We start from the raw sequence: 14,013 nt of genomic DNA, 5'->3' as shown, positions 1-14,013 counted from the left end.
GGTTTTAGGCCGATTTGACCGATTAGATCAAATTGGGCCCCGCAGCTTGAAGGGGCCCCGCGCTAGCGGGGGTCTTTCTGTATTATTTATGTCTTTCTGTATTCAACCCAGAATTAAGCCGTATGCCCTCTTTGAACACTTGATAGAAAACAATAGATTTACAACATTTCCTAATGTTTTCATTGCATTGAGGATTTATTTGACGATGCCAATAACTGTTGCATCAGGGGAAAGAAGCTTTTCAAAGCTGAAACTAATTAAAACGTACTTGAGATCTACAATCGCGCAAGAAAGACTTAACAGTTTGTCAATGCTTTCTATAGAATGCGAGATTGCTAAAGCCATTGACTTTGAAGTTATTTTGAATGACTTTGCTAATAAAAAGGCAAGAAAAGTTTTTTTCTGAAAAACTAAAGGTTAATAAATTGCCTAATTTTCCTTTTTTGCTATTAAAAGTAAAACAACATATCGTAAATAAACATCCACATTACCTTTAATTTGTTTTATAGCAAGTAATAAATGTCTATCTTTGTAGTTTGTATGTACTGGTAAGTATTTTATGATATATAAACACCCATAAATTTTGCTATGAAGAGTAGGGGCCCCGTCATCACATTTCTAATTGGGCCCCGCGGTTCCTAGCACCGGGCCTGTACCTAGCTATTATAAACTTATATTCTATGGACTTCGTGTTTGATGCAAATAAAATAATAATAATGTTGCTGGTGGAAATGTTTGAAACGAAGCATCGCCTTGTTTCGAATTAGACTACGCTGCTTTGTGAAAAAAAAATTGTTTGTTGGTCCAAAGAGGCCGTTCAAACACTAGGCTATATGATGAGCTTGAATCCATCAAAACCACTATATTTTACCGACTTGGCGAAAAGTTGTTATACCGTATTTCGTAGAGGGCAAACAAACAACAAAAATCGCAATATTTAAAACTAGAATTATTGAATATTCAATCAGGCAAAAAGTCGATCTTTGTGGTCACCTCCAACCACTCAAGACATTAGGCTACCACACGAGATGTAATAGGTGGTTAGTTTTGAATCTTTATCCTCGGACTGACAAAGCCTCTGATGGTTATTTCTGGTGGTTTCGCGTAGCCCACTTGTAGACGCTTTTAACGCAAGGCCGGTAACTGTGATTTGTAGAGTAGCTAAAGTTTCCGATTGTTGAAGGTGTTATTGCGGAGAATTCCATCCGCTAGGTGTCACTGAATGGAAAGCTGTCTTGTGATGCCTTGCTCAAGCGCACACCCCGAGAGCCGAACAAGCGCCCTACTAAGCTAACTGAGGTGTTATGACCGTGCCATATTTTAAACTGATTGTCCTGCTTTGGTATCATGCACGTTATAACCTCCGCGTTTTGTCGCTTCTACCTTTTTCTAGACCTCTGCTATGTCTATCATATATTGTTTTTTTGTTGTGATGGTCAGAAATAAAAACAAACTGAGTGATGGTCGGATCAATGTTTTGAAAATTCTCCGATAAAATGTGTTTACAACTTTGTTTAACCAAAATTGAAAGAATTAAATTTAACGTATTGATGCTTTTTATTCGCAGAACTGCAATGATGCGTAAAAGCAAGAATTACCGAGAAGTCTTGCGCAGCGAAGAAAAAGAGCTGGATGTTCTAGAATATTACCAAGATGTTGGCGATAGGGTTTTGAGTCAGCATTTGAAGAAAAAAAAATTCCATTCCAACACTTTGAAGATTAACGATAAAAACGATTTTAAAGGTAGAAAAATAAAACAGCACGCAGCTGCAGAGAAATGGAAAAATACTTGTGTAATGCCAGCTGAAAATTCGGGAAGCTGTAAAGAAAATTTTGCAACTGAAGAGCGTAGATCACAGAAACGGCGTAACAAAAAGAAGACTGTTGACGCAAGGACAACCGTTTGCCACAATATATCGTTTAAAAATTTTCGCTGCAGTTAGCATTGTGTTAAGGTTTGTATGCGTTTATTTTTCATCATTGTATTTGAGGAAATCAATTGTTGTTGAAATGAAAACTTTACTGTACTTTTATGGAATATATCACAATAAAATTTTGCATGCGCGAATCAGACTTAGACTGCCCGTTAAAATGGCCTAAATATGAGTAAAGTTACTGATGTAAATTACAATTATATTTGTAAATAATTATCTTCCATAAATCTAGGGTTGTAAACTTGAACATGCCTTTGTAAATTGCTAAACTCAAAAAGTGCAAATTCCCCAAATTCGAATTAACAGTAAATCATTTGAGTTGCAAGATGGTCCTGCAAGTTCAATTTCTGTTTGTAATTGCCATAAACTTGTGTAATTGATTTCGAAACCTTGGAGCAAAATGGTTAGCACGCCTGGTCAACCTAATCAAAAAATAAAGAGCATAAAATTAAGTTAGTTAACTTTTAGCAACTGTTATGAAAGCTAGATTGTTCTCATTATTTTCAATCAATAGCATTAAGACGAAAACAGTTTAGATTTCGAAAAATTCGCTGAACATAAGTTTATTGTCTTTCTTTTTGGCTCTTAATCTTTACTTGCAGAGGTTTGTTTGATTTCAAAAATTTGACGATTTGCCAAACAGGCAGTTGAAATTCATGTTAATACAGTATAGTGTTCTGGAAATATTTCAGCACCTCGCACAAACAATAAAATCCAGTAGAATTTTCAGACCTAAATCGGACAATGAAATGACTGAATGTAGATCACAGTTAATCAAATCAAACACTTTGTGTTGGTTTTATTGATGCAGCACAGAAAATGTTAACACAAGGCTATTAATCCGGCTGAAAGCAACCGCACAAAAATCAATCATACAGCACAAGCATTGTTAATCAGTAACGAAAGGTGCTTGATAAACCACTGCTCGACCGGCAATGTTTGCCAAATAATAGTTAAAAGATGAAGAACTTGCTTTGTATAAAAAATACTTTTAGCTTATCGACATAGTGATAATGATACTGAAGATGCATACAATATACTGCACCAAACGTTTCAAGCAAATCGAAAGACATTGATTACAATTACATCTGAGCAATGAGCATATGACTTTGCTTGATCTTCTTATATCACCAGGAAAGGCAATGTCAGAAAAACAAAGTGTTAATAAATAAATTATTAGCGAACCTGTGAAGGCGATAAGTGAAAAGAGTACATAACTACACATTCCAAATACTCAACACTCAACAGTCAGTAATGATGAACCAACTTCTGCATTGAACTCTGATATGTCACAAAACTTCAACACTAGTTACATTATCTTTAGATCTCAATAACGTCAATAAAACAATTTATATAGCACCATAACTGTAGTGATAACTATGCTCTGAACAATAACAGCAAACAAAAATCATAGACAACTTAGTTACTTAAAGATACACGACATTCTGTCGAGTTCTACTAATCGCAAGACAACTGACCACAGCCGACCAGTTGCAGAGATATCTCACCGCGACACTACTTGGCACGACTTGTATTTTATTCTTGCCTTGTGCAGATATTTCATGCAATGTCTAGAAAATTTTTTGTTTACTAATCCGATTTTTCTTATCACAGCATGCCTGTGGCTACTTCGACTCGAACCTTGGACGTCTGTTATCACATCAACTATAATAGAAAATCATGTCATTATGTTCATTTCACTTCCAAGCTGGAAAATGCATGATGTTCTGTAGTGACATCAATTCAATGTAAAAAAATGAAAATGGCATCCGTTAGGTGTGACAAGTGTGAGTCGTTACCATAAGAGTAGGCAGCTCAAAGGACTTGGGATTTTAAGAAAGATTATTTTCTAAAAGACTTTAAACACGCACAAGGCATCATCTTTGCTTTTTAAAATATTTGCTTCAAACTGTTTCTTGCTTCGAATAAATAACTTTTGAGTAACACCAAGTGCCCAGTGAAAAACTGTGACACGAATTAAACAATGACAAACAAAACTATTTGTAAAAAGCGAGATATATATACACGTGGAAAAATTAGAATTCGCGCCAAATAGTCTTATGGTGAGATGTCCCATTGTCCCTGCTACAATTCAGCTGCGTCCAGTTGTGTCGCGACAAAATGTCTTGATCACCACATCAGTTCATTTAAATTATCTGCTTAATAAAAATAGGCGTTAGTCAATCAAACGTGAATATAGTTCCACTGCGATAGTGTTAAAACACCAATATGGTACCAAACTTTCAACAGCAAAGCTATGTTTAAATACAAAATTCAGCACAGTGAACTCCGACATTACTAGGGTCTTACGCAGCACCAAAAAACGACTGTTCAGTGTTCATTGTAGACCACAAAACCAGTTCATAAAAAATCATTATTGTGAATAAAATTGATAGCAAAATTAGCTTGCGTGATTGAGATTAATCATACTCAAAAAGCTATTTTTCAAATCGTTTAAATGTTATTAACAGGAATTCGACGTTTGATTCATCATTCCTTAATTACTTCAAATCGCATTCCGCTCTTTTGAAGGTTCTTAATCAAGTTGGTTTTGTAAAATACTGCTCCCGGACTATACACGCCACCTTGTCGAGGAAGGTATTCCCGTTCTTTAACAATAGCAAGAGCAGCTTGAACCATCAAGATAGGAGTTGCAATATAACCAGGCTCTGGTCCGGAAACTTTACATACAATCTTCTTGTCAGGTTTTTCTGCACGGCCAAGCAATGTATCATTATCAGAATAGCCTTCTCCAAACATGGTGATTGCAAATGATGTTTGCTCCAATTGCTCTTGAGTTGGGCCATCATGGGAACATATTCCAGCAGTGAAAAATTTTGGATGTTTCAGAAGCAAAGACTTTCCCCAAGAACGACCAGCTAGAAACTTGAATATTCCACCAAATATAAAGAACATAAACAATGACCACAAACCACCAACACAACTGTACATCGCATACTGAATTGGTGGTTCGCCCAATTCTTCATGAATGTATCTTTGTGACCGTTTTACGACACTAGCATCAGCTCCTAGAAATGGTATAGCATATTTGCTTAACGATGATTCATAATGAACGGCCCCTTTTAGTTTTAATTTTGGTCCTACCAATGGAAGAGGTGCATGGCCAAATGCCTTACGGAGTTTTCTCAAAACAGCTGCATCGCCAACACCATGAACTGCACTCTCATATGTGCCAAAGTGCACACCAGTGCCAGCAGAACCAGAATTAAATTGAAGATATGCGTTGATACTATTTACTGTTCCTTGAAATTGTTGCTTCAAATAAGCAACTCCAAGGTCAGATGGAATGCTGTCAAATCCACATGCTCCAACGATATAACAATTTCCTTTTTTCGCACCATCGTTGTACTTGAGAACCATGTTTTCTAGAAACTGTGGCTCACCACTGATGTCAACATAATCTGTTTCAGTCTCCACACAAGCTTTCACAACAGGCTCACCAAAGAATCGATATGGACCAACACAATCAAGAACAACTCTTGCTCTCTTGCACATCAAGAGCAATGACTGGTAGTCTTTAACATCAGCAATAACAACATCGACAACTGAATCTCCAGATGATGCTGCATACTTATTCAAAACCTTTGAGAGCTTTTCTTGGTTTCTACCGGCCACAGCCCATTTGATGTCTTCTTCATCAGCAATCTTTTGTACTTCTTTGACCACATATTCTCCTGTAAACCCAGTAGCACCAAAAATTACAAAGTCAAATTCTCGTCTGCCACTCATGTTAAAGCCTTTTATGGTTTTATGTTATGGTTTCTGCAACAACAACAAAAAGAAATTTGTCAAAATAAAGAGTATATACATAGACTCCAAGTAACTACAGCCAGCAAGTGAACATTTACATTATAGATATGATTCGTTGTTAAAAAACACTTTTCAAGTTATGCCAGCTAATGAAACTCAGTCAAAAGTAATGCTGACAAACCTGATAACAAAATTTATCAAAATATTTTGTCTTATATTGCACAGGGTCAATAGGCCTACTCAATATGTTTAAACTTATTCATCTTATACGTACTAATTCATTTTGCCATTATCCTTAAGTGCAAAGTGTATGCTACAGTCAGAACTGGCTAATGCTTAAAATTCAAAATTAAATGTAAATCGTTTGATCTTAACATCCTGTCAGTTTATTTACTGTTGACAATTGCCGTAAACTTGCGCAACTGATTCCGAATCCTAGGAGCAAAATGGTTGGAACGACTGGTCAATCGAGATAAAAAAAATAAACAGCATAAAAGGAAGATACTAAACTCATGCTTAGCAAACGTTTCGAAAGATAGATTGTTCTAATTATTTTCAATCAACAGTACTAACGATAAAAACAGTCTCGTTTTCAAAACGTTTACTGAGCATGAGTTTAGCATTTTTATTTTGGGTTGTTTGTTTTTTCATTTAATTCCAAAAAAATTACTATTTGCCAAACACGCAGTTGAGATGAGACCACGATGTTGATATAATGTTTCCGAAATTGGAATTATTTCAACATCTTGCACGCAAATGAAATCTGATAAAACTTCCAGACCTGAATTTGGTATTGAATGTAGGTTATGGTAAACCATTTTTTCTATTGATGCAGCATAGATAATGCTAACACAAGGCTGTTGTTTTGGTTGTAGGCAACCATGTACGATTAAGCATCTTTCACAATCATAATAATGTTTGACCAAAAATCAATCATGCAGCTTACAGCACAAGCATGTTAATGAGTAACAAAAGACGATTGATAAATTACTGCTTAACCGGCAACGTTTGCCAAATTGTAAGAAAATACTTCCTGCTCATCGACATGGTAATAATTATACTGAAAATTCGTACAACATACTGAATGAAATATTTTAATTACATCGGAGTGATCTGACTTTGCTTGTTCTTTCTATATTACATAGAAAAGCATTGACCGAAAAAAACAAAAAACAGTTAAGAACAAATACATTGTTAGAGAATCTTTCATGGCGATAAGTGGAAAGTGTAGCCTACCTATACGAAATGCTCAACAACGTACGTAATGGTGAATTAACTATTCACTTCTGCACTAAAATTTGAGATGTCACAAAACTTCAACATTCATTGCATTAACGATCTCAATAAAAATAATTTAAAGATGTAACGCCTTAAACTATAGTAGCCTAATAAGCATGCTCTGAACTACAGCACACAACAAGAGCAAAAAAAATCATAAACAAGTTGGTTGTGATGGTTAAACTAATTGAAGATCTCTGCTTTATAAAAATAGGCATTCGTCAATCAAACGTGAAAACAAGTTTCCCTGCGCTAGTGCTAAAACAGTAACATATTTGTATAGTAACAAATTTTAGGACAATAGCAAAGCCCTTTTCAAATATAAAGTCCAGCAATCAACTACTACATTACGGTGCTATAATTTTACGCAGTGCCAAAATCACTGGACTTGTTCCTTGTAGACCACACAACTAGTTCATCAAAAATCTTTCTCATAAACAAAAACTAAAAAAAATCAACTTGTGTGATTGAGATAAATCATATTTAAAAAGCTATTTTTTAAGCATTTAAAACATGCGGCCCGTAAGAACGTTTTGGTGCGGCCTGCGCTACATTTTGAGACTTTCAAATAATTAACAATTAACATTCACTCTTTATTTAATTAGACTAAATTCACTCTAAAATTGCTCAAAAAATCTAAAAATGCACATCAAACTTCACACGACTTTTAGGCGCTTGTCTGGTCATTTTATTGCATGCCAGAAACCCATATTGTTACATCACTATCACATTGTTAATGTTTATTCACTTCTTGTGACGTCATACCATAGCAACCTTGGGAGCCTATTTGCGGCAGTCAGTCTTTCAAGAATTTTCTTGCTTTTTGAAAGTTGGTTGCAACATTTTTGCTCGCTAGGTTCAAGATGTTCAGGTCACATTATTTAAATTTTATGTTTCGCCTTTACAGTGTTTTCTATCTCTTTGTTTTTACTACCGGGTACTATTTCTTTCTTTGCAATCTTATGTATTATATATATTTCGGTCTCAAGCACGTTTTACCGTTCGCGTTTTGTCGCTTCTACCTTTTTCTAGACCCTTGTTATGCTGACGTGTAAAAATAAAGACTGATGATGCACTAGCAAACTGTGCGAAATATATTTTCTGTTACATCTACTGACTACTGATCCCTGTTACCTTAGCAATTGAGGTTTTAGCAATCTTATGTATTTGGCGTGTTCTTACTGTTTTATTTTGTGTATTGAACGGTAATGAACTATTTTATTAGCGACAACAACGTACGGTTTCCAAAAATCTGACGTGACAAGAAGAGCACAATAAAAGTAGTCAGGTCAAAGACTATAATAAACCAGTTATGCTACACTCGCGGCGGTAAGAACAGCATGATTTTGGGGTGGCGTGCACCTAAAGGGAGGTCCACCGGTATAGGTCGAAGAGGTCAGGCTGGGGAGTCGAAGTACTTGTAGAAGAAGAGCGTGAATCAAAAACTCTGTACAAGGACCAGTCTGCATAATTTATAATGGTGAAACGAGTCAGGGAAACAGGCTTGACTTTCCGCAATGCAAATAGGTAATTAGGTATTGCAGCCCTCAAGTTAATATAGAAGTATTCATTTGGGCCTCAGAGCAATTTGAGTTTGAGAGTCCCCTTGATTTAAATGTTTTTAACAAAAATTCGATGCTTGAAATATCAATATTTGATTACTTCGAATTGTATTCCGCTCTTTTGAAGGTTCTTAATCAAGTTGGTTTTGTAAAATGCTGCTCCGGGACTATACACGCCACCTTGTCGAGGAAGGTACTCTCGTTCTTTGACAATAGCAAGAGCAGCTTGAACCATCAAGATAGGAGTCGCAATATAAGCAGGCTCTGGCCCAGAAACTTTACAAACAATCTTCTTGTCAGGTTTTTCTGCACGGCCAAGCAATGTATCATTGTCAGAATAGCCTTCTCCAAACATAGTGATTGCAAATGATGTTTGCTCCAATTGCTCTTGAGTTGGACCATCATGGGAACATATTCCAGCAGTGAAAATTTTTGGGTGTTTCAGAAGCAAAGACTTTCCCCAAGAACGACCAGCTAGAAACTTGAATATTCCACCAAATATAAAGAACATAAACAACGACCACAAACCACCAACACAACTGTACATCGCATACTGAATTGGTGGTTCACCCAATTCTTCATGAATGTATCTTTGTGACCGTTTTACGACACTAGCATCAGCTCCTAGAAATGGTATAGCATATTTGCTTAATGATGATTCATAATGAACGGCCCCTTTTAGTTTTAATTTTGGTCCAACCATTGGAAGAGGTGCATGGCCAAAACTTTTACGAAGTTTTCTCAAAAGAGGTGCATCACCAATACCATGAACTGCACTCTCATATGTCCCAAAATGTATACCACCACCAGCAGAACCAGTAGTGGTTAAAAGATATGCGTTGATACCATTTACTGTTCCTTGAAATTGCTGCTTCAAATAAGCAACTCCAAGGTCAGATGGAATGCTGTCAAATCCACATGATCCAACAACATAACAATTTCCTTTTTTCGCACCATCGTTGTACTTGAGAACCATGTTTTCTAGAAACTGTGGCTCACCACTGATGTCAACATAATCTGTTTCAGTCTCTACGCAAGCTTTTACAACAGGCTCACCAAAGAATCGATATGGACCAACACAATCAAGAACAACTCTTGCTCTCTTGCACATCAAGAGCAATGACTGGTAGTCCTTAACATCAGCAATAACAACATTGACAACTGAATCTCCAGATGATGCTGCATACTTATTCAAAACCTTTGAGAGCTTTTCTCGGTTTCTACCAGCCGCAGCCCATTTGATGTCTTCTTCATCAGCAATCTTTTGTACTTCCTTTACCACATATTCTCCTGTAAACCCAGTAGCACCAAAAACTACAAAGTCAAATTCTCTACTGCCACTCATTTTAAAGTCTTTTATGATTTTCAGTTATGGTTTCTGCAAAAAATTGAAATCAAATCAAAATAAAGAGTCAAGTCCAACTAAGTAATACTTACTTAGTATATAAGTATAGTTAGCAAGTGAGTATTTGAATTGTGTATAGGTATTAGGTAGGTTGTGAAAAATACTTTTCAACTTAAGCCAGATTTCAAAATCAGTTATAAGTTTGGCAATGCTAAGAAAGCTGATAACAAAATTATCATAATATTTAGTCTTAGTTTGTGCCATGACAATATGTTTAGGCTTATTTTACAATTCATTGCTCCATCGTCTTTAAGTGTAAAGTATAGGTTATGGTTAGAACTGGCTTGTGCCCAACCTTTTGTTACATAACCTATGAAGAACCCTGCCTTCACCCTGATAGTTCAGGAGGTTAAACTCTAGAATTTGCAATAAAAGAAGTGGCAACATCAACTATCAAGTATAATGGTTTGACAACTTTCACAGTGTGCGCTTGAGCAAAGCACTTCAAAAACGTTCTCCATTCACTACTAGAGCTAGTAAAAAGAATAATTTATATTTATATCCTGACAACAACACTTCAATGACAAACGGAAACTACAGCAGGTCAACTTCAGCAACCGAGCCTGTGTCAAAGGTACACAACACATAAGTGTAAGACTGTAAGACTAAGTGTATGATACAAAACTACTTGGATTAAGCTTCTAAAGTCATTGGTCTATTGTATTACAATACATGCAAAACCAAATGCAGAACTTTCAAAACCAAAAGTTTAAAAACAAAAGTCTAAAATCATGTATGGCTGGCTTTTTTTCGGTTATTTATCGGTCATTGACCGATTTCTTAGCAAAATGTCCGAAAAAATATAGTCAATTTGGTCAAAATGTCTGAAAATTTTTTGGCTTGTATCAGCTAGGTACTTGAAAGGAAATATTTTCATCAGAAAAAATGACCAAAATAAATAAAAAATGATCGAATTTTTTCAAGTCATTTCGGACAAATGACCAAAAGGTCTCAGCAAAAAAAACAAAAAAAAAACAGGATGTATGGCACCATGCCAATACCCAATAGTTTAGTTTTAGTAACACAATAGCCTACTTCCGTAAAATAAATATAACTATTTTTAATGTGTTGGCCATATCTTAACTGCAGTAAACATGCTAAGGTAATTTTTGACATTGAGTAATAAAACCAATCAAGTGTGGGCTATAGAATGACAAACATACATGCAATTTAAAGTCATTGCCAAAAAGTGACATGTATATAACATATATTATATACAACATTAAAAATTTCACAGGGAATCAGCATCAGCTTTTATGTTTAAAAAAGGAAACTAACATACGTGCGACCTAACATAGGCGAGTAAGTATGTCGGTCTAAAACTGTAGTGTGAATTCAAAAAGCAAAAGATTGCTGGCAAATCATTCCTTTAGAACCTTGCATACAGCAAGTGTCAAAATGTAATTATATATGTATATAAATAACAAAATTATCTTGAAGAATATATTGACGCCAAATAGGCTATCACATATATATATCAGAATAAAAGCAATTAACTGACCCTCCACCTAAATGCATGTTGACAATGGCCATTTACAAACATAAAACATGCTAAACACATCAAAATAAGTGTTCAATAGACTGTCATAAAAATTACAACAACAGTAGGTTATGCAGTTTTCAAAAAAAAAAGTATGAAAGAACTTATAAATTATCGTTTAACAACTCAATGGATTGATCACAACGATCAAGCACATTTTGTATTTTTTGTACAACAGTTTTTCTTTTTGTTTTTGCATCCTTAAAATCGGCAGACAGGAGCATCCCATCGATATTTTCTAAATGTTTCATTAAAGTGTGAGACAATGAGTTCAATTGCTTCAGGATTTTTTGAAATGCTTCAGTCTTAAGGTTTGCAGACATAAAACCTTTTAAAATACTATCAAGTTGTAGTTCCATTTGTTTAGCTGACTTTGACAAGGTCTGAACATCTTTTTCAATAGTTTGAAAAGTTTTTAATGCTATTTCTTCTTCGGTATCATAACGTTTTCCAATTACCATAACTTTACTTCCACTTCTTAAACCAAATCCAGCAAGACACTGGTCAGGGTCTTTAGAGATGGTAACACCTTTGAAAATTAACTTTTGATTTTCTTCTTTTATAAGTGTTTTAGCAGCAACTTGTTCCATGAACATACGAACAGTTGCAGATTCTTCAATGCAGACTTTGTGTCTTGAAGCTCCAACATTTATAATCACTTCCATGTTTTATAAATTGGGTTACCGTAGCCTACTGCATATAAAAAAACCTGAATATCTTGTACTGTATAGTGTATAGTTTGTTAGTTACCATACCTCACTTTTCACAAAGAAAAAAAAAACATTCTCTCAATTAAGGAAACTTCAAGATTGTTGTGAGGAAAGTTTGGAATTGGAAAATTATAAAGTTCCGAAAAAGAGAAGTGAAGTCTGGCAGAACTGGTGCAGGGTAGAGTTACCAAACTTTAAAAAAGGTTCCGCCAAGGTCATTCTATTATAATACAGTCACACTGTGTAACCCACCCTCTCAGAATTTCTTCATTTTTTTATATTATGTTAGAGCTACTGGGTAATTCCATTATATTTCAGGTCAAAATTAAAGGAAATGCCACCCATACTCTCCGATTTGGTTGATTTTGACTTATGTGAGAGATGGCAACCCACTGAGCTCAACAAAATTTTTTTTTCGAAATTGGTCGAGGGGTTTTAAAGTTACACCATTTTCAATTTTAACCGCACGGTGGCAGTATTTCAGCTCCAAAAAGTAAAAATGCCCCAATATCAGTTATACTGAAGCTAGGAAGTTGATGAAAATATGTAGAATACCATTTTGGGGGATGAGGAATCCAAATTTGCAAACAGAATATAAGAAAAACATGTAGTTTTGGAGTAATTTGATTGTAAATATTTTTTGAGGTGTATATTTTGGGGAGAAATTTGCCCATGTAGCCGAAGAAAAAAAAAACATTTTTTTTGGGGGGGGTGTTAAGTTGGACTTATATTTTGATAAACACACTCCAATTTTGTTGTTCCATATTGTTCCTTGCCTGGACTGGTGGTCAAAATTCCTTCTAAAATTTTGCAATTTTTAAATGCTTTTTTAACATTGTACAGTGGGGCATTCCATTTATAATCATCAGATTTTTACTAATTTTGTAACCACTAGTCACAGATTTTGCTTATTTTGACATATTTTGTACATACTAAAAAATGATAAAAATAACAAAAAATTTTTTTGAAGTATCTTCATTGGGGGCCGAGATAGAGCACTTTAAATTTTCGGCCACTAGTAGGGTTTTGGAAGCTGAGCACAGCTATTTTTTCATTTTGCGCCTTCATTTTTTGACAATAACTCGTTACCTTGAACGATTTTCGCACTGAAAACATGCATTTTACCAATTTAAAATTCAAGGAATTCATTTAAATCAGTGGCGGATTCAGAACGTAATTTGTGGATAGGCCTAAGAAATATCTTGGTGGGCCTTCACCAATAATGCCACGGCGGCCCAGCACACAAAAACTTAGTGTTAGTGTTACCGAATATCTCTTACTTAGTGTTACCGAATATCTCTTACAAATGCTGTGTAATAGTGATGCCGCAGACAATTCAGTGCCACTTGGTTGTTCTAGCATTAAACATTAATATGTTTTTTTTCATAAATCTGATTTTGGGTGGGCCCACTGTCAATCTGGGTGGGCCTGTACCAATCAGGCCCACCCGGTAGATCCGCCCCTAATTTAAATTGCAATTAAAAATATACTAAGATGAACATTTCAAATGGTAATTTAGGTTTAAAGTTTTTCTTAATTTATTTTTGATACGCTAAGTTTGGGGGAATATTTCGGAGCGCTGAGAAAAAGATCCCAAAAAAAATTTTTTTTCAAACAAAGCAATTGAAGTATAATATTTTCACGAAATTTGATTGATGTAAGTTTTGCATAAACCAAAATATTCAACTTAGAAAATATCAACCCATACATATCAAAAAAAGAAAATAATTGAAACATAACTGATGCTTTGTCACAATATTTGCAGGGTTCAGCCATATTATGGTCTATTTCTTTAAGAATTGTTTTATGTGTC

At 35.2% G+C, this 14,013-nt stretch overlaps 2 protein-coding genes and 1 pseudogene across 2 annotated transcripts; all 3 read right to left on the bottom strand.

Annotated features, from left to right (window-relative positions):
* Positions 1–2,724: 2,724 nt before the first annotated feature.
* Positions 2,725–5,713, bottom strand: LOC145785067 (saccharopine dehydrogenase-like oxidoreductase). The gene has a single exon (XM_082596772.1). The coding sequence runs from the start codon at positions 5,682–5,684 to the stop codon at positions 4,425–4,427; it is 1,260 nt and encodes a 419-aa protein (XP_082452898.1). The 5' UTR covers positions 5,685–5,713; the 3' UTR covers positions 2,725–4,424.
* A 7-nt stretch (positions 5,714–5,720) lies between these two features.
* On the bottom strand, positions 5,721–9,919 carry LOC145785068 (saccharopine dehydrogenase-like oxidoreductase pseudogene; annotated as a pseudogene).
* A 7-nt stretch (positions 9,920–9,926) lies between these two features.
* LOC145785069 (BAG family molecular chaperone regulator 1-like) lies at positions 9,927–12,170 on the bottom strand. Its single transcript, XM_082596773.1, has one exon. It carries the CDS (start codon positions 12,153–12,155, stop codon positions 11,595–11,597), a length of 561 nt encoding a protein of 186 aa, XP_082452899.1. The 5' UTR covers positions 12,156–12,170; the 3' UTR covers positions 9,927–11,594.
* Positions 12,171–14,013: the final 1,843 nt, after the last annotated feature.

This window comes from Aplidium turbinatum, chromosome 16 (genome assembly GCF_918807975.1).
Source record: "Aplidium turbinatum chromosome 16, kaAplTurb1.1, whole genome shotgun sequence".
Classification (NCBI taxonomy): Eukaryota; Metazoa; Chordata; class Ascidiacea; order Aplousobranchia; family Polyclinidae; genus Aplidium; species Aplidium turbinatum.
Note: the sequence above shows the minus strand (reverse complement) of the source record. Positions and strands in the feature narration are given on the sequence as shown.

Coding starts and splice junctions, on each gene's coding strand:
- LOC145785067 (XM_082596772.1), bottom strand. CDS start 5,684: ATGAGTGGCAGACGAGAATTTGACTTTGTAATTTTTGGTGCTACTGGG.
- LOC145785069 (XM_082596773.1), bottom strand. CDS start 12,155: ATGGAAGTGATTATAAATGTTGGAGCTTCAAGACACAAAGTCTGCATT.